The sequence below is a fragment of the Cyprinodon variegatus genome, unplaced genomic scaffold (assembly GCF_000732505.1).
Source record: "Cyprinodon variegatus isolate N-32 unplaced genomic scaffold, C_variegatus-1.0 Scaffold4, whole genome shotgun sequence".
Lineage (NCBI taxonomy): Eukaryota > Metazoa > Chordata > Actinopteri > Cyprinodontiformes > Cyprinodontidae > Cyprinodon > Cyprinodon variegatus.
Window position 1 is genome coordinate 1,177,135 of NW_015150457.1, and position 18,794 is coordinate 1,195,928.

General features: G+C 36.6%; 2 protein-coding genes across 2 annotated transcripts in view; one reads left to right on the forward strand and one right to left on the reverse strand.

The window, feature by feature from the left end:
• The window catches only part of fndc4 (fibronectin type III domain containing 4), a 31,038-nt gene extending 26,928 nt beyond the window's left edge, over positions 1 to 4,110 (forward strand). The window contains exon 6 of the mRNA XM_015372402.1: positions 3,179 to 4,110. Within this exon, the coding sequence (XP_015227888.1) occupies positions 3,179 to 3,220 (42 nt within the window). The 3' untranslated portion in view covers positions 3,221 to 4,110. The remainder of the gene's footprint in view (positions 1 to 3,178) is intronic.
• An 11,468-nt stretch (positions 4,111 to 15,578) lies between these two features.
• The window catches only part of LOC107082946 (low density lipoprotein receptor adapter protein 1-like), a 52,359-nt gene continuing 49,143 nt past the window's right edge, over positions 15,579 to 18,794 (reverse strand). The window contains exons 9-10 of the mRNA XM_015371845.1: positions 18,205 to 18,233; positions 15,579 to 16,847 (exon numbers count right to left, since the gene is read on the reverse strand). Of these exons, the coding sequence (XP_015227331.1) occupies positions 16,801 to 16,847; positions 18,205 to 18,233 (76 nt within the window). The 3' untranslated portion in view covers positions 15,579 to 16,800. The remainder of the gene's footprint in view (positions 16,848 to 18,204; positions 18,234 to 18,794) is intronic.

The following is an 18,794-nucleotide window of genomic DNA, read 5'->3' on the forward strand; positions in this document are numbered from 1 at the left end:
GGAGCTCTTTCAAACCTGGGCACCGTTTCATTCACAACACCTGTCCCATCAACCAGGAATCAGATTCAGAAATACTTTAATAATCCCAGGGAGAAATTACTTTCGTTACATGACTCCATATGTAATAGAGTGACTATAGGACCAGTTTGATATAACACAATTTCATACAATATAAATAATTAGGGCGTCCCCGCTCCATCTCGCAATCAGTTTGGGGGTCCTTGGCTTTTAAAACGTTCAAGACCCCTGATATAGGGTATTTGGTGCTGGTCCTTAAGGTCTCTGAATAGGGTGTGTAACATTGGTTGGGCTGAAAATGACATATTTAGGTTCGGGGGTCCCGCAGTGGGGTGGGTCGCCCCTGGCCACATCACCAGACAGGACACTGTTAAAAAAAAGAAAAAGAAAATGGCATATTTGCTGTTCTATGCACCCTAATGCAAGCCTGGTTAAAAGCTCTAGAATGAAACAACACGTTTTCTTCCGTTTATGGTATGCTGATGAATACTTAGATGAGCTGTGTGCTGACTGGTTGGTTTAGAATGAACAAAGCCGCTGAGCAAAGACGCATCATAACAACAAGCACTCACTTACTGAAACATCGAAATTGTTGGTAGGGTGACCCGACGTCCTCTTTTTCCCGGACATGTCCTACTTTTCAGTCGCTCCCTCCCTGGCCTGCTTGGTTCGCATGCACGGTCCAGCCCAGTCAGTGGCCCATTCAGCTGAATATAATAATATGAATAATAATATGAATAATATGAATATAATATAAATATATATAAACCTATAATATGTTCTTTTTACTAATGTTGAAAACTTATTTAAAATGCAGTTTTTTACTAAATAATGAAACTTAATTAAACAATAGGAACAAGGCATGGTGGTATGTTGTTGTCTCATTTGATCTTATTTCACTTATCAGAGAACATTGTAGGGTAAAAATCTATTTTATAAATTTGAGAAAAATAGATAATTAATAAAACGTAGAGTGGTTCAACAGGACTTTGATGATTTGCATCTTTGGTGATTGCACCCTCAAGAACCCTTCAGAGAGTTTAGAGCTGGCCCACAGTTCCATGGTCGGAAAAAAAGCCACGCTGCTCCTCCTGAAGCCAAGGTTTAACGATCAGCTGAACTCTCTTCCTTAGCACCCTGGCAAAGGCCTTTCTGAGGAGGCTAAGAAGTGCGATCCCATTATAGTTGGAACCCACCCTGCGGTCCTCCTTCTTACGCAGGGGAACCACCACCCCATCTGCCAGTCCAGGGGGACTGTTCCCGATCTCTAAGTGATGTTGAAGAGGTGTTTGAGCCACAACTTCCCAACAAAATCCAAATCTCTAATGTAGTCAGGGTGTATTTTCCCCGAAGCCTTGCCAATATGAGGTTTTTTGACCACTTCAGTGACTTCAGCCTGGGTGATGAACGAATCCAGCCCAGAGCACACCATGTCTGGGCGAGTGGTGGCCTAGTGGTTAGAGCATTGTGCTTGGGTCCAAGAGGCTCTGGTTTCAGGCCCCACACACTTCCACCAACTGCCACTCTGGATCCCTGAATAACCTTAACACCAGACTGCTCCCCGGGCACCAACAGAGGCAGCCCACTACTCCCCATTGTGATGCGTTAAATGCAGAGAGTGAAGTTCTCTACTGTGGGACAATAAAGGATTTCCATTTCCATCATGGAAATTATTCTCCAACGTATTACTTCCACTGTCCTCTTTCAAAGTCAGCAGCTCCCCACTCCCATTGCAAACAGTGTTAGCCCTCTGGAGGCGCCAGACAGTTTGCCAGAATTGACTTGAGGCTAGCTCATAGTCTCTCCATTGCCTCTCCAAACTCCTCCAAGGCCCAAGGTTTAACCTTGGCAAGTGTCCAGGAAGCGACACACTTGGCCTCACAATAGTCACTTGCTGCTTCAGGAATCCCACAAGCCAACCAGGCTGGATTCCTTTGTTCAGCTTTACAGCATTCCTTACTGCCCGTGTCCACCCCCGGGTTCGGGGACTGCCTTCGCAACAGGCACTGCAGACCTTGCAGTACGGGGCGACAATGGAGTCACCCATACTCCATGTCTCCATCCTCCCCTGGAATCTGGGACAAACTCTCCTGGAGGTGGGAGTTCAATATGTCCCTGACAGAGGGCTCACCCAAACATTCCCAGCAGACCCTCGCTACTTGCTTGGGCCTGTGGATCAATGGGTTCACATGTGTTTTGTGGACCTGGAGAAGGCATTCGATTGTGTTCCTCTCAATGCCCTGGGAGGTGTGCTTTGGATAGCTCCTTTACTAAGGGCTATTTCGTCTTTGTACAAGTGTAACAAGAGTTTGGTCTGCACTGCCGGCATTAAAGGCAGAGATATATTTGAGTGTGGGGTTGTCACGCCGGTCCCTGAGCACCATGTGCAAGCTTAAAAAAGCACTGTACATGTTTATAGTTGATGCAGATGTAGGTGCAGTACTCACAAAAAATTATTTCTAGGGGCAGCCAAAGGCCAAAGGGGGTCTGGTTTGGGCATGAGTGGATTTCATCCCAGCTATTTGCAGATGATATGGTTCTGATAGCACCCTCTTGGGTGTACAGCCACTTCTCCTCCACATTGATAAGACTCAGCCGAGGTGGATTTGACATTTTTTTCGAATGCCCCCCGGATGTCTCTCTCAGGAGGTATTCCAGGCACCTCCCACTGGGAGTAGGCCCTGGGGATGACTCAGGACACTCTGAGAGACTATGCCTCTCGGCTGGACTTGGAGCACCTCGGGCTTCCCTGATCAGAGCTGGAGGCGGTATCTGGGGAGAGAAAGTCTGGGAGACTCTGTTAAGACTGCTGCTACTGCGTTCCAGTCCCAGGTGAAGTGGACGACAATGAATACGGACTATAACCATATGTCTTGCGTGATAGATGAATGAAACTTTACAGTGTCTTTAGGACTGAATTTAAAACAACAACAAGCACACAGGATTAACTTAATGAGGTATCTAAGCCATGCAAATAATGGAGGAGAGTTATACATCAAATTACAATACATTTTTTTTAATAACATTGTCAACATTTTCTGAAATATTTATTTGTCATTTTCTGGGGGTTCTTTATAGGTTACAATACAATTAGACTTTAGAAAACACCCTAAAAATGTTAGCCATTTAACATTGTCAACATCTTTTCTTGTCTTTGCAGTTCCATCCCTCTGTGCCATCTATAAACATCATTGAAGTCTGAGAAGAAGAGGGTCAAACTTGAACTACTATGTCTTCAACTGCCTTTTTATCTCCCTATTGAGGAAAAAAAAAACGTGGAGAAAACAGAGAAGATGTGGGCTACTTATAAGCCATTGGGTGATGAAAGGGCATTAAGCGACTGACTTTTTTTTTTCCCAGGACAACAATTACACATAAATAGGTGTTATGATGTAGACAGACCTTAAAATTGCTGAAATACTGTTCCCCTGTAGATTGACAGGACTTGATTGAATGTTAATCCGTGGTGCAGAAACATTGATAGCTGTTCCAGGTGCTTGCTTTAAAAACGCAATACAAAATCCAGTAACCAATCATCTCTGGGATACGTATCTTTGTGGCGCTAAACACGCAGTGTATTTTTGATATTGGCATGTGCAGTTACATACTCTGTTCACCTCTAGACAATTGTGAGTAGTTTTCATACTGTATGCTGCCTGAACATAATGCTGTGTGGTTAGTGTGAGTAGGGTATGAATAGGAGAGAATGTTTGTGTTAAAAAAAACTTATCTCTAAATATAAAATCACTACATCATTTATTTTAGTCCAAACTTAACTGCCACTGGGTAACACTGTGTCTTTTCATACTTCAGATATAACAAAACATTTTTAGTTTGCTAAAAGAAAGCTGCATGCAGGGTGTGTAGAAAACCAACTAATGTGCAGACTGAAACTGAAAAAGAAAAAATGCATTTTCATAAGCCAAGAAGCTTTGTTGAATATTTAGTTAGTCTGCTTTTAGAGATGGCTGCAACATTTTAACATGTGGTTCATGTTTAATGTCATTTCCTGAAAACAGTTTTTCCTGACATGTATAAGAAACCTAGTTTTGAAATGGCTAATTATAAAAATTAAGGCAATGTAATAAAGTTTATCTCAATTAAAGCTATAAAATGCTTCTATTGTTTGGTAAAATACTTGCACATTAAAAGGCCATGCAATATTTACAGGACTTTTAATTGCTAGCAAGAATTTAATAAATGAAATCCTGTCAACACTTATATAAATATGCACTTTAATGCAGTCCAGTCCTTAAAAGATAAGTAAAGAATATTGTAAAAGAATGATCACCAACCTTAATTTAAAGGGAATATATAGCTTCCAAATGTCCTTAAAAGGACAATTGTTTGCATGCATCTGTGTGATGTGATGAGAGTTATGGATTCTTAGGTTGATGAAACAACATAAGAATCCATAACTGTATATTAACTGAATTCATAGCGATCAAAACAATATTGTATTTTCACCTAAAATACAGGATGTTGGGACAAGGGTTTAATAATGCATTGAGATATGATGCAATAACCATCTTCTGATGCTTATTCGTCTGGGCCATGCATGACTGTCGCACATCTTCAGCAGTCTATGGGGGAAAAGCGAGGTACTCCCTGGACAGGTCAAAAGTCCATCCCATGTCAAAACCAAGAAATACAGCCATACATACAAACTCCCCTAAGGGCAAATAAGAGATGCCAAACCACCTAACAGCAATGTTTTGGGACTGTAGGAGGAAGCTGGAGTACCAGAAATGAACCTATCACACAGGGAGAACATTTAAACTCCACGCAGAAAGACCCCAGGCTGGGTATCAAAGCCAAGACCTCCTTGCTGTAAGTTATCAATGCTACAAATGGGCCATCATGCAGCCTGGAATCCCATGGTGGGATTGTCATACCATTAATATATATTTTTCTTTAAAAAAAAAAGTTGTTTTTAATGGTAATCAGACAGGAAACAAAGTCATTACAGTACACACAGCCCTTCAGATATGCTACTTTGAGTAAATATAAGCCAAGCTTCTTCTTTCTGCACATCTAATACTGTATATAGAATATGAACTCCACTTAGGTTTCCACAAATATTTTTAGGGAATGTCAAAAAATTCTGTTTTTCTCTGCTAACCTGGCATAACCCAGATTGATACCATGAAGAGTTGATATGAACTACATCCATCAATCTGGAAATCCATAGGTAGACAGTGCTTGCAAAAGGGACTTTCAGGACAATTCTTCAATCTGATTGGGTACCTGCCTCCCATGTGGAGTTTTTAGCTAATCACTGCACCAGTAGCAGCTTGATTTGTTTCACAACTTCAGGAGTGAAGGGTATAGAGGATGAGCTTTTATTTCCGGCTGGATCATCTAAATAAGTGGTTCTCCTAACTGTCAATCATTTTAGTGATATGTTTGAATTAGGCCTTCCTACATGTTCATCCCGTTAGCCATCTTTTTCTGTGCATGCGCACTTTGAGGCATATATATGTGGTGAGCTATGGTTTCAGACAGTCATTGAAGCTCTCCTTTTTCACCGCGGTTCTTTAATAATGGCCGAGGGTTGTAAGAAAAAGTGTCTATGAAGTGCATGAGAAGAAAAGAAGGGCCTCAGAAGAGGCAGATATATCCCGGGATGCTTTCCTCACAAAGCATTATGGGATTTGCTGTCACAGCTGCCAGCTGCCACCAACAGACTGTTCCTACCCTACAGTGGCGACTAACAACAAAGATGTTGCATGCCTCGCACAGTGGCGAAGGAGTTAAGTGACCAATGGGGAGCAAAAAGCAGTGATCTGTATGAATGGTAAGTTAACTGAGTTTGCTATAAAGTCCACTATATAGTCCCCGCTCTATATAGTGATTGAGGGATTAAGGGGTTAGAGAGGACATTTGGGCACAGTAAACTTCTATGAGCTATCAGAACAGCAACTTTTAAACAGAGCGTGAACGAGGAGAAATGGGCTCTTGCATGTGTTAATTGGGGTTCCCTCTGGGGGGAAGTTACAGGGATTTTTGTTAAGTGAAGAGGGCGGGTCTTTTAAAAAATTGGTAAAAAAAATCCTCCATAATACCTTAAATGGGTACATTAAACTCTTTATAAATCAGAGAAATATTAAAATATCTTCCTATCCGAAAAGGCATGCTTGTTATTTTTATGTATTTATTTTTTTTTTTATTGCACTATCACAAGTACAGAGCAATGAAATGCACTTTCTGCATTTAGCCCATCGCCTTGTGCAGCAGTGGGGTGCGTTGTGTGGCGCCAAGGAAGCAGTGTGGGGTTAAGGGTCTTGCTTAGGGGCTCAGACTGTCAGTCTGCGGGAGTCCTCCCCCATGCACTAAGCCACACTGCCCCATGGAAGAGTATTCCAGCTAAAATCGCACAGCCATGTTTGTTTTGGATCGGCCTTCCGCATCTGGTCGATGTGTTGGCATCATACACGTCACTCACTATTGAGGCAAACGCAACTCCTGGCAAGATGTATTTTCAGAAGTTTCTGAATTCACAAATCTCATAACAAATTGTCTGGCTTGCAAAATATATCTGTTTCTGGCTAGAAGCCAACATTTGGACATGAAATGTCAGCACAGCCAAACATTTGGAATCAACTTCAGAGTTTTAATTTGCTTTGAAATTAATTTTGGACATTAGTCATCAATGTCCATGCTGGTTTTCTTGAGGAACAAAATATTTGCTCTCTACTTCAAACTGCTGCAAACCCCCCCTCACAAGAACCTCCCAATGTAACATGGGATCTGACTGTGCTTGGGGACAAAGTCATCTACCAACAAAAAAAAAAAATTGGTCCATTCCGTGGAAGGTCTACTTGAGTGCAACAATGGGAAAAATTAAGATAGCGTGACTAAATAGACTTCACTCCTGCTTCTTCAATCCCTGCTCAAGTTAAGTAGTCCTGAAACCATGTTCAGAACCAGATTGTTGCAATGTCTGTCCTCTCCAAGTCTAAATAAGAAGAATAAGTCAGACTTGGAAGCCTCAAAGGACAAAGCCCTTCTGGTGAGGCCATTTAAACACAGATTCATCCAGCAACACAGTCTTGGCTAAGCCTTCTCAAACTTTGGAGATGCCTCATCTTACCAAAATAAATCAACAGCTCCGGCAGATTTACGGAAAGAGTTTCCAGCTGAAAACAAATATGATTTTGGATTAATTTATGTGTTTGATATTGTGTAAATCAAGTTATCAATAAGCTAATGTAACTGCATGATAAGCAATGCTGATCTGTTTTAAATTTCTGTTTAAAAAGCTAAAACAAACCTTTCAGTAAGGGTTTAAAAACATAGCATTAACCTTTATGTGTTTGCTGATATGTCCATAACCAAAGAGTCCTTTCTAACTGAGCCCCCTCATGTCAGCTAGCTTCTAGTTACATTATCTTCAAGTCAAACCTAGACAAAGAAGATAAGTGGTCTTTACCCTCAGTTAATCTTACATCTGGAATCTAATTCAGAAATCTAAATGTTATGGTAGATCTAAATGTTAAATCAATATTTATACATCTCAAATCTAAACCTTGAATCTCAGATTAAAATCTTAAGAATATATGCTTATTAAACACACCCTTTTGACGGCTTAATTTTAGGCCCAATCCTAGCACCACTGGTGTTCCTTAAAGGTATAGAGGACAATCTCTCATTTCCGGGTGGAAAGGTATTTGAAAAAAAATAAAATATATGCCCAAAAAGGTGTATGGGAAAGAAAAAAAGTCCCAATGCACAAATCCATGAGATACATTATATCAAAATAGGTTAGATTTATATATAAAAAAAAAAACAATCATTTGAATCAGCTACTTACTGTAAAATTATCAGGCTGAAATAAAATAAAGCATTTCAAAGCAGATTCTTTAACTGTCAGCTAATATCTCAGTCTAATGATGATGATCTGACGTTTGACATAAAAAAAAATGTTTTGTTAAGACATCCATCACAGAATGCAACATATTAATCAATTGTTTGCATGTTTGTTGCTCTAGATATATTTCCTAATCCAAAATATTATTACAGTGAATTACTTTAAAAATGGAAAGAGATTGCACTCTGCTATAAATAAAAATGTATTCTTGTTACTGTAACTGTCAAAGGGGAGTGCAAGCCACTAAATTTTATTAGTTTAGATGATTTATTGTAGACATGTCCCAATTACTGTACAATGATGTGTTACAGAAATTAAAATCTGATGTGTTTCTATTATATATTTAATTTTAGGGGTTTTGAGCCAGATCACATCTCCTCTATTGTAGAGTTCACCCTTCTCTCGAGAATAGATAGTTTCAGGAAAAGATTTGAGCAAATTAGATCTGGGATTATCCAATTTAAGTGATATTTAAAAGTGAAAACAAAATGGATTCTAAATCAGATAGATTTAATAAAAAGTCTGTGTCTTGAACCAATAAAAGAATAGCATAACACTTTTTAATTTTCATATGGACAACCTCTGAAACTAGCAGAGGTTTTACAAATCAGGCAAAGGATGTATAAATTCTGGATTGCGATATGTTGTTCTTAGTAGTCAATACTTCAGCACATCTGACCTTTAAAAGTCAGTCACGTCAGGTTGTCAGTGTCAAATATTACAGCTATTATCAACACAACGGAAATTTATTAAAGCATTCAGTACATCTTATCAGCATTTAATTAGCTGTTTCAAAATGTGTTAAATAGACTATTAGCATCCAATTACACGCTTATGAAGGGTAAATGAGCTGTTCATCTGCAGATTGTGATACGGAGGGTACATAAGGCTTTGATGAACTAAAATAACCTTAGTTTTAGCAACAGTTTTAAATGTTGCATGCAAAAATTTAAAATTAATAAAAAGAAATGCCTTCTTGTTTGGGTTTTTTTTCCTCCTCGTGATCTGTGCTGAAATAACTGCAGTGGTGATTTGAGTCATTGCTCAAGAAAAAATGGCAAGAAAGAAGCTCTATAAAGAAAATAGTCTGGTATCTTTCTTCTTCCAATACTGAATATTCTCTAAGTGGATTTCTGAATGCATATCATGCAGCTGTTATGTTATGCAGGTGGCATTTCCCTTGTGAAGTCAGCAGTGCAAAGTGGGTTGAGAGCTTTTGAATTAAGGTTAATTATGCACATTCATGTTTATCCATTTTTCTTTAATCAAAAGATATAAAGAGTACATTCAAAGCAAATTCTGATTGGTTCTAACTGTAGAGATATAACAGCAGACAGTAATTTCTCTACAGTTATGTGTATAGTAAAGAACATAATGAAGAAGTCTCAAGACAGGTTCTCTGAAAATATGAACGAGCCTTAAACTTACAGCTGGTTTGTTTTTTCTGAAGTGAGTCATGTGCTCCACAGCAGCTTTGCTTTTTATCATTTTTTGAGAGGAAGCTGTCATATTCTATTTTAATGGTGCTCATTTTGATTCATTCAATTTCCCATACTATACCAACCTGCCAGATTAAAGTGGAAGGCATGTCATATTCTATATCGTACGTTGCCTAATTAATCAGCACTTACCTCTATCTGTTGAAAGCATCTACGGGGAGTTTCTGTCTTGATAGAAATCCCTTCATAGCAAATGCTAAGATTTGCTATTGCAACATTGAGATTCTGCAAAAAACAGGGATACAAACATCGAAAACAAAACATAAAAAAGAAAAAGCAATTGGCCAAAAAAATATATATAAAGAAAAAGGAGTTTTATTAAAGTTAAAAGACTATATTGAAAATGTGAATTAAACTGAACAGAGCAAATATGTTTACACAATGCTGATCTTAATGGGCATTCCTAATGCCTCAGTGCAATTATCCACACAGAAAGCATATTGCACATTCTCTGAATTTCTCTATCTGAACAGCCGAGTTTATTCTCCACCTGTTATGCAGTTTGCTCTGCCTCAGGGACCCTTTTTGCTGTCAAGGACCAACTTCACAGTCAGCCGGCGCTTTAAAGATTAGGACTTTCTAATAGGTATGGTTGCATCTGTATTCATTATGTGATTAGATCCCCTTATTCTGATCCTAAATTTATCTTTGCTGATCCCAAAACACCTGCTTCTTACCATCATTAGTTGTTTTGTTTTTTTTTGTTGTTCACACCCTAGCAGATTTACTTTGAATACTGTCAGATAATTGTATTTGCCTCTTCTATAGTCGTCAAAGGATCGCTCTGCCTTTATCTCCTCCAAGGTTCAAGTTTTCATATCATTACATTTACCTGCCTGCTTCCAGTATTTCAGCCTTAGCTCTCTTGTCATGACAACCATCCATCCATCCATTTTCTGACACGCTTAATCCCAAGTGGGGTCACGAGGGGTGCTGGTGCCAGCTGTCATGACAACCAATGCTGCTTAAATATAGTCACAATAACTGCTAGTTAGACACTACGGTAATTTTTCATAAAAAATGTTCATTATTCCAATCCCATTGGAACCAACCATGAAACCCCATTTAGTATACATTTATATTATTGTTTGAATGATAATGAGTTCAATGTCATTTAATGTTTCTAAATGTCCAAACTTTTTTTTCCTGTTAATTGCTCAGATGACAGCCCCATGCTGTGACATGGCTATGTGTTTGTTAGCGTATCTACTGTAGTCATGCATGTCAATAAGCAAGGGCATAAGCTAACACTAAGTGGGGGCCAGGAGGGGCTGGGGGACCTGGGAAAATGAAGGGGGAATTAAGAAAGAAAATAGAAAAAAAAATTAAGAAATGAAAAATCACCAACAAATATTTTAGTTTCCTTATTATGCAATGTAATTTTAAATCATCATTACTTACTATGATGTGTAAAAATCTATAATTTAAAAAACAAAAGCCAGGATATTTAAAGCTGACCGTCCCATGCACACACATATTTCAAATTGTTTTTCTTCATTAAAATTTGATACAAATAAAAAAAAAAAACATGTAAGTTGATATATTTATAATCTAAACAATTTAATAACTGAACAGGAAAAAAAGTAGAAAAAACATTTTAAAAGTGACTTCTATTTTACAGCAAATATTTCATTGCATTGCATTGTAGTTTAAAAATAAGGAAACCACCAAGAAGCTAATGTCATTTTGGGGGGGGGGGGCTGCAGTACGGTTTGGGAGTTCGGGAACTCCTGCATTAGGGAACAGTGAAAAACATAATTTTTTGGCATCTTTCTAAAAAGGCTGCATGATATCAGGAAAATATTTAAATAAATATTTAAAGATTAACTGAAATTTATTAACTCTTCTGATACTGTACCTTTCTGAGAAGTCTCTAACATTTTCTGTGAGCTTTTAACATTTGAACCTAAGCATCATGCTGCTGTCAGATGAGACAGACCAAAAAAAACAACACACCGAGTGATGTGTTTAATGTGAAAGAAAAAATTAATATCTTTAAAACACCTGCTGTTAAGTGGAGGATCTGTGATGCTTTCAGCCAAAGGTCTATAAAAGGCAATGGGAATGTCATTTCAGGAACCGTTTGGAAGATCAGGAGATTATAGATAAAAGATTGTAGACTCTACTGGGGATCTGTACATTTTTTAGCCTTCTCAATACCATAATATTTCAAAACACTTGGATCTAGATGTTGTATTTAATGTCCAATTAGCAGAAAGGAATAAACAACTATTGTGCTCATGGTTATCTGTTGCTGTTCTTCCAGTGATTTGGTTAAAACGTTTATTTCCTAATCTGCTTTTTGTACATTTCTTTGCCAGTAAAGTCTGAGATTATATTTCAGCAATGAAACATATTTTAAAGCTCCTTCTCCATACCTGAGCTGTCATAATTGTGCTGTTTTTTGTAAATAGACATTAGTGGCAGTGTCCTATAAAGCCACAACGAAGGTGAACAAGTAGCATTATTAGTAGTCGGGATTTTATAGTTAATCAGTGAATATTTTTTATTTCGCTGAACAAAAATAGATTCCCCATAATCCAATGCTTTCATGTTTCCACCATCTGATCTTTGAATCAGCAGGGAGCTGTATGAAGTCTTATTGATTTGACTTTCAGTCAGTGAGACAAACAGCAACATGCCCTGGCTTTAGATTGCACACAGATCTGGAAAAATATTTGAGAGCAAAACAGTACGGACTGACTTGTATGTCTGTATTGATGTTTTTTGGCCAGATCAGCAGGAGAAAAAGTAAACATTTATAGTTAAATGTTTGATGTTGGCTTGTTTGCCTGTACATTCAGCAGCCAAGGTCTAAAGTTGAATTTTATTTCTTTTTTAGGCTACCAAGCACTTACGTATGACTAAAACATTGAACAATGCCAATGACTTGTTCTAATATTTTTATTATTTTAGTTTAAAAAAGGAAGAGACAACCCATTGTTATACAAAGATATTTATTGTGCATAAATATGTGGCAAAGCAACCAGTTTTACATGTTTTACACAGATTAGGACATATTTTTGTGTTTTGTACACAAATTGCTTTTATTGTAACATCACAGCATTGTTTTAAACCACTCTAGTTGCATAGATTGAACAAGGGTAAGCACCTTTTCAAAGTAGAGTAAAACAATCCTATAAAAGTTTTCAGGGAAATAACGGATTATTTCATTATATAATAGATTATTTCCCTAAACTTTGATTTATACAACCTTCACATGTTTCCAGGACTCAGATCCTCACAGGCTCATTTGTATTCAGGTCATTCTTGATTCAGTTTGGAGTCTTGTTGTCCCCCTGACTCTCCACCACCCTCCCCAACACCTCCTCCTGCACATGAAACAGAGCTGTGCCAAAGAACGGCTTCCGTTCAAGGTGTGCTGCAAGTCTGCATATATTGATGTGCTGTATGAACTAGACAAGCCCTGTAAAATTCCCTTTATTAGATTATTCCGAATCCAAAGTCCATTCTACTACTTGTTTCTAAATGTCACTTGGAAATATCCAATTGTGTCTGTGTAACAAATTTCCTTTCATTCTCAAAGTCAATTGGAAAAGGGGCTGCTAGTGGTTGAAAATGGCTGTTATAAACTATGCTGTGTTGCTTTGCTGGAGCTTACATTAGACTCACTGACAAATACCTTTATTCCGTTGTGGTATTTCCGATGTTATGAAATAATTTTCTCTCCTTACTGATCCCATTGCAAAAAAAAAAAAAAAAACAATAACAAAAACTCTAGTAAAAGGATGCAAATATGAAAAAGAAATATTTCAAATCCAACAGAGACTTACCAACTGCAATTCAGGTTGGTCAGATTTAATACAATTAATTTCAGATTTTTTGCAGTAGGTGGAAAAATGTTTGAAAATATGACATATAAGTAGTGTGCACCAATGCAAACAAGTTGCTGCATCTTTTTGTTGCTTTCATTTTTCTATCTTACATCTTTGTTTTCATTTTTGTATCATAAAACATTGAAGATGGAAAAATGTTATGTTTTACTTCCCAAATATATGTGTTTAGGGGAATGCAAATTTTTTTATATCAAATCAAATAAAATCCTTGAAGAGTTTTCTGTGCAACAATACAAGGTTGAACAAATGAAGCAGAGAATAACAGGTATAAAACCATAAAATAAATAAGTAAACCTTGCATTACGCCCTATATTTTGAAACTGCTTATCCTTGAACGTCATGAGATTTAAATTATTCACTGAACCCTTTTTTCTTTCCAAAATGTACAGTTTTCTTTTGAGAGGCAGTCAAGGCTCCACTCAGTCAAGAAAATAACAATGCAATTAAGCTTCATGGTGTAACCTGATAAGCCATCTAGTTATTCTTCAGCGGGTGCCATGACAACAAAGTGACCGCGACCTGCACACAAAACAGCTCCAATTGTCAAAATAATTGACTGTCAGGGTGCAATGAACACAGAAAGAAGAAACCTCTTCATTCAGAGTCAGACAAAAGTAGTGCCCTTCTTACAATAAGTGTAATTTAAGAAATGAATCAAAAATAAAGAGTTCAGTCTACATCAATAATGAGATCTGGAACAATTCATTTCCATTTACAATGATTAATGCTTGGGATTAACAGTGTTTCCTGGAGTTATGGTGGAAAGTTTGAAGTGCGAACATTGGTTACCACTGACCTATGAACATGACTGAGTAATAGCCGTTTTAAAACCTTCAGCAGTAACACATATTTAAATCTGTACAAACCACACATTTACATCTCAGGAAGATAAATAGCTTAAAAAACACTTGGGTAAAGCCCTGAATCTACTTCTTTACAATAATACAAGATCCTAATAACAATGAAAAATACAATATTTTAAAGGAGTTATGATTTCTCAAAGCCTTTAGAGTTTGAATTACAGTAGCAATAACCCCAAATCCTACAATCACATCATCTCTATGTACAGTAACAGCTTAATTAATGAGATGGTGGTATGTATACAGTAGTGATCACAAACACACCAGTGAAACAGCTCAATGCTATTGTTGCTGAACGTCTGCCTGCTCCTCTGAGGAAAGACCGAGATCTTTCTCAAGACAAAAAAACACTTGGTAAAAAAAAGGACATCCTAATAAGCAGTTGTTATGGATAATAAGATACTTAGCTGTGAATACAAACCCAACACCTTTAAAAAAAAAACAAACAAACAAAAAAAAAACAGATTACATAATAATTCTGAAGAGAAAGCTCATAAAGTTCGTATCCTTAGGTTTATCCTGGAGGTATATCTTTTGAAAGGGTTTTCACTACAATGTAACATACAATGCAGAGGCTAGTCAAGCAGATAGTTTGTTTTTATTGGTTGCTCTTGTATCCTTTCTCAAATGTCAACATATTAAACAGTGGTACAACATAGTGCTTTCACTTCAGATAAGTCAATGTTAAGCTATAAATATATCATATTATGACTGGAAACTGTTTTTTTCCACCTAACCAATTTAAGTGCTAAACCAAACCAGCATCTTGCTTCATATCAAATTTTTATTTTCCTGCTGCTGGAGCAATGATTTTATCATCAAGTTGCCAGGGAAAAACAGACGCAGCTTGTATTTTAATATTTGGATCAGTACTATAGTAAACCAGGTATATTTGGCATTTCCATATTAATTATGGATGTTACATTTTTTTTCTTTCTAATATATAGGACTCATCCTTTCAGTTGCTAATAAATCCTCTGCATACTTAATTGTTTATAAGTACAGTAATTTAGAAATGGCACAAAAATGTTCACAAATATAAGCTGCTATCGTACTTCAAAAAATTCAGATAACCACAGGATGTAAAACACATGTTGTTGTGAATGTAAATAATCTAATATTAGAGAATATATTTTCAAATGAATGACAAAAACTGTGGAGGTTAAAGCCAGATGAGATTTTGTCAGCTGCCCCAGGCATAGTAGAATTTAAAACAATCCTTTAAACATTTATCTGAAAACAGGTACAGGGTTCTAGAGATTTTACACTGCAAAAACAATCTAGAAATAAGTAAAAATGATTAATATGAGTAGGTAAAAATAAGATGATGGAATTAGATCTTTTACATTTAAGGTGATGGAATTAGATCTTTTACAGTTAAAATAAGATAATTATATTTTTATGCACTCAAAATAAGACAATGTAATGGCTGTTTCTTATTTTAAATATTTCCATTTGCAAAGTGTTTCACTTACCTTATTAATTCAAGAAAAAAATCACCTAATTTAAGAAAAAAAACTTATTTGGATTAAGTTTTTTTGCAGTGTAAAGACCCACTTAAATGATGTTTAAAATAAACCCCAGAATTTAAACTACAGAACTTCTTATTCTGTTAAAATGCTCCAAGTAGTTGGCACTATGCATTAGAATTAGAAGAACGTTTTGGCTAAAATCTTAATGCACTATCCAAAATTGTAAATAACCAAAAGCATGCAGCACAAGCTGTAACTAATCAGTCTGTGTGACATATCAGAGCTCATTAATGAAGAAGGCTAGGGTAACATTAATGTAGATGAGCTCTTTCCTCACACTGTGATCCCTAACAAAATTACTACACTCAACAGAATTTGGGTAACAACATGATGCAATAAATAATAGAAATAACACATTGACATGGCTCTGCGGTGGCTTTCCAACTACGGAAAAATAAATATGGTTTTCACATTTCTTTATTGGAATAAGTTCAAGACTTTATCTAAAACAAACTTTGGTTTAGCACAAGAACTGGAAAAATCTTTCACATCTGTTCGGAGAAATGTTTAAATCTAATGAGCAAATAAAAAATATATATTTAAATGATAATATAAAAGATATAAGTAAATAACTAAAAATAAATTATAAAAAAAAATTATATAAGATTGCATGGCAATAGACAAACATGACTCGTTTGTTTCTTGAGACTTGTATTCACTGTACAGCATTTAATGTTTAAAAAGTTGGACTCCTTTCAGAGAAGTTGGCAGAATATCTACAATATCAAAGAGCTTTTCCCAAAACACGTCTGTTTAACTAAATATAGCTTTTATGCAACTATTTCTGTGATCTCACTCTGAATCTCTTTGGGGATTTTACAGTGTAGATATTTAGTAACTCTTGCATCTAAAGCATTTCTGTGCTGCTTGCTAAGCGACCCATATTTTACCAGGTAATTTTTTGCAAACATCTGCATCATTGATGGCTGTTTACCTTTTAAGCCGGGTTCAGGTTTTAGATCCTTTACAATAACAGTTAATGTTTCTTGGCTTCCCTGCTGAGTTTATGCAGTTTCTGTTGTTTTTTTCGGTCTAGAGCACCAGTGTGTGCTTTCTGTTATTTTTTTTATAATGCTGTATGATGGGCAGCTACTGCCAGCTGGTGTTATTGAAAATAATTATTGTCAAAAGGCAACAGTCTTTCATCTGAGACCTCCCACAGACTCAGAGCTGCATTGTCAGAGACGGGTTTGGAGTGGGGCTCGGCCAATCTGACAGAAAAGAAAGAGAAAATAAAGAAGACAGAACCTAAATATAAAGAGGTCAGAGTTATAAAACTTTGCGGAAGAAGATGGATTCCCAATGGCTTCTAACTTGATAATGAAAAGGAATATAAATGTAGTAAGGGTAAGCAAAATAAATCTATTTGAATGAGGAAAAAATGACAGTAACAGGGCAGAGGGCTTCCCAGACAGATAGGGAGATGGTTACTGTATTTCACATCAGTTGGATTAAGGGGAACTTAATTTTAAGATACAAGTCAATTCTTAGAGTATTATAAACACCATGTTGTAAAGTTAGTATTTTCTCTTTAAATTAAATATGTACTTATGCAGCTGTAAACTCAAATCTTCCAAAAAAAAAGTTTGGGGGGTTTGTGATGCTGAGAATTAGAGACTATATTCAGTATAATTTCTTAATGATTTAATATTGTGTTAATTTCTCTTCAAAAGGGCCAATTTATCTTTTATTCTAATTAACTGAGTTTGTCTATATTTGTGATGTTATTAAGCTTCAATATACCATATAACTTAAATTTACAATCCAGATGTTGGTATTCTGCATATGGGTGGGCTGATGAATAGGATAGGTTTAAAATATAAGTGCAAGGTAAAAATGTTACAATAAAAAGTAAATGAGAAGAGAATAAACCATTTGGTGTTTATAAAAATCTTAATCACAGGATGTATTAAAGTTTTCAATTATAAGAAGTAAACCTTGCATTAAGGAGACACTAATGATCTGACCATTTGGATGCACTTCATTCCCCCAACAAAGCCTGTGCAGTAACCTCGCATCAATTTGGGACATTAAGTTAACCTGAAATAATATTTTGTACCACAAGTAACTCTTTGAATGCTGTCAAAGACATTCAATCTAATGGCATCACAAAGGCAAGACTGCTGACTCATAACAGTTTGGCATAGACTGATATATAATCAGCGTAACAGGAATTTGGATTTATAAGTGCAGATGAGCCTGGTTAAAAATTGCTTGCCGAGTTCTTTTTTGTTTACTGATTTTTTTATTTCTTCATAATCTCCTTGCAAATTTCCCGATTCCATTTGCTTACCCTTGGATGGATGGATGGATGGATGGATGGATGGATGGATGGATGGATGGATGGATGGATGGATGGATGGATGGATGGATGGATGGATGGATGGTCCATTATTTTCATATTTTACTTCTCTGAATTTTGCTGTATTTTGACTATTCCTTCTATAAGGACCTTTCATCATGACTATATGTAATGATTAATGCACAAATCAAAAATTATAAAGAAGAGTCAATATACAGAAATGCTTCTTCATGTAAAGAGCATGCCAGTCATGCATCATCACTTACCAGTATCTGCTTCGTCTACCTCCATATTGCTGTATGCCAAAACAAACAAAAGAAATGAGAATCTGAGCCGACGGTAAGTGAACGCTGCAATGACCAAAAATGCTTTATAAAGGGAAGGAGAAGATGTACTCGGTAAACATTGGCATGTGGTGAGACTGGTTCCCCTTGAAATATATTCAAGACACGGAAATAGCTGAAATTACACTATTTGAAAGATATGACATTCAAATTAGCTTTAATTATAGACTTAGGTCTCTGCTGAGCCAGAAGCTGTATCAACTCAAAATTCATTAAAAAAGCCCACACACAAGCTGCATTATTTAATTAAATGTAGAAGCACATATACTGAAGGTATTTACTGTGAAATCCTTTTGGCCTGGCTCTAAGCACAGAGGCTCCACCTCAATGACTTTCAGAATATTATACCAAAAGGTGTTTCACACAGGACTGATTCTAAACCTGCGTGATAACTGTTAATTAAAACAACTTTCCTGCATTATCAGTTACAGAACAAGCTAGAAACTATACAAACTTTTTAAATCTAATTTATAGTTTTCTTTCACACAGTAATGTTTCACCATTTTAACAGC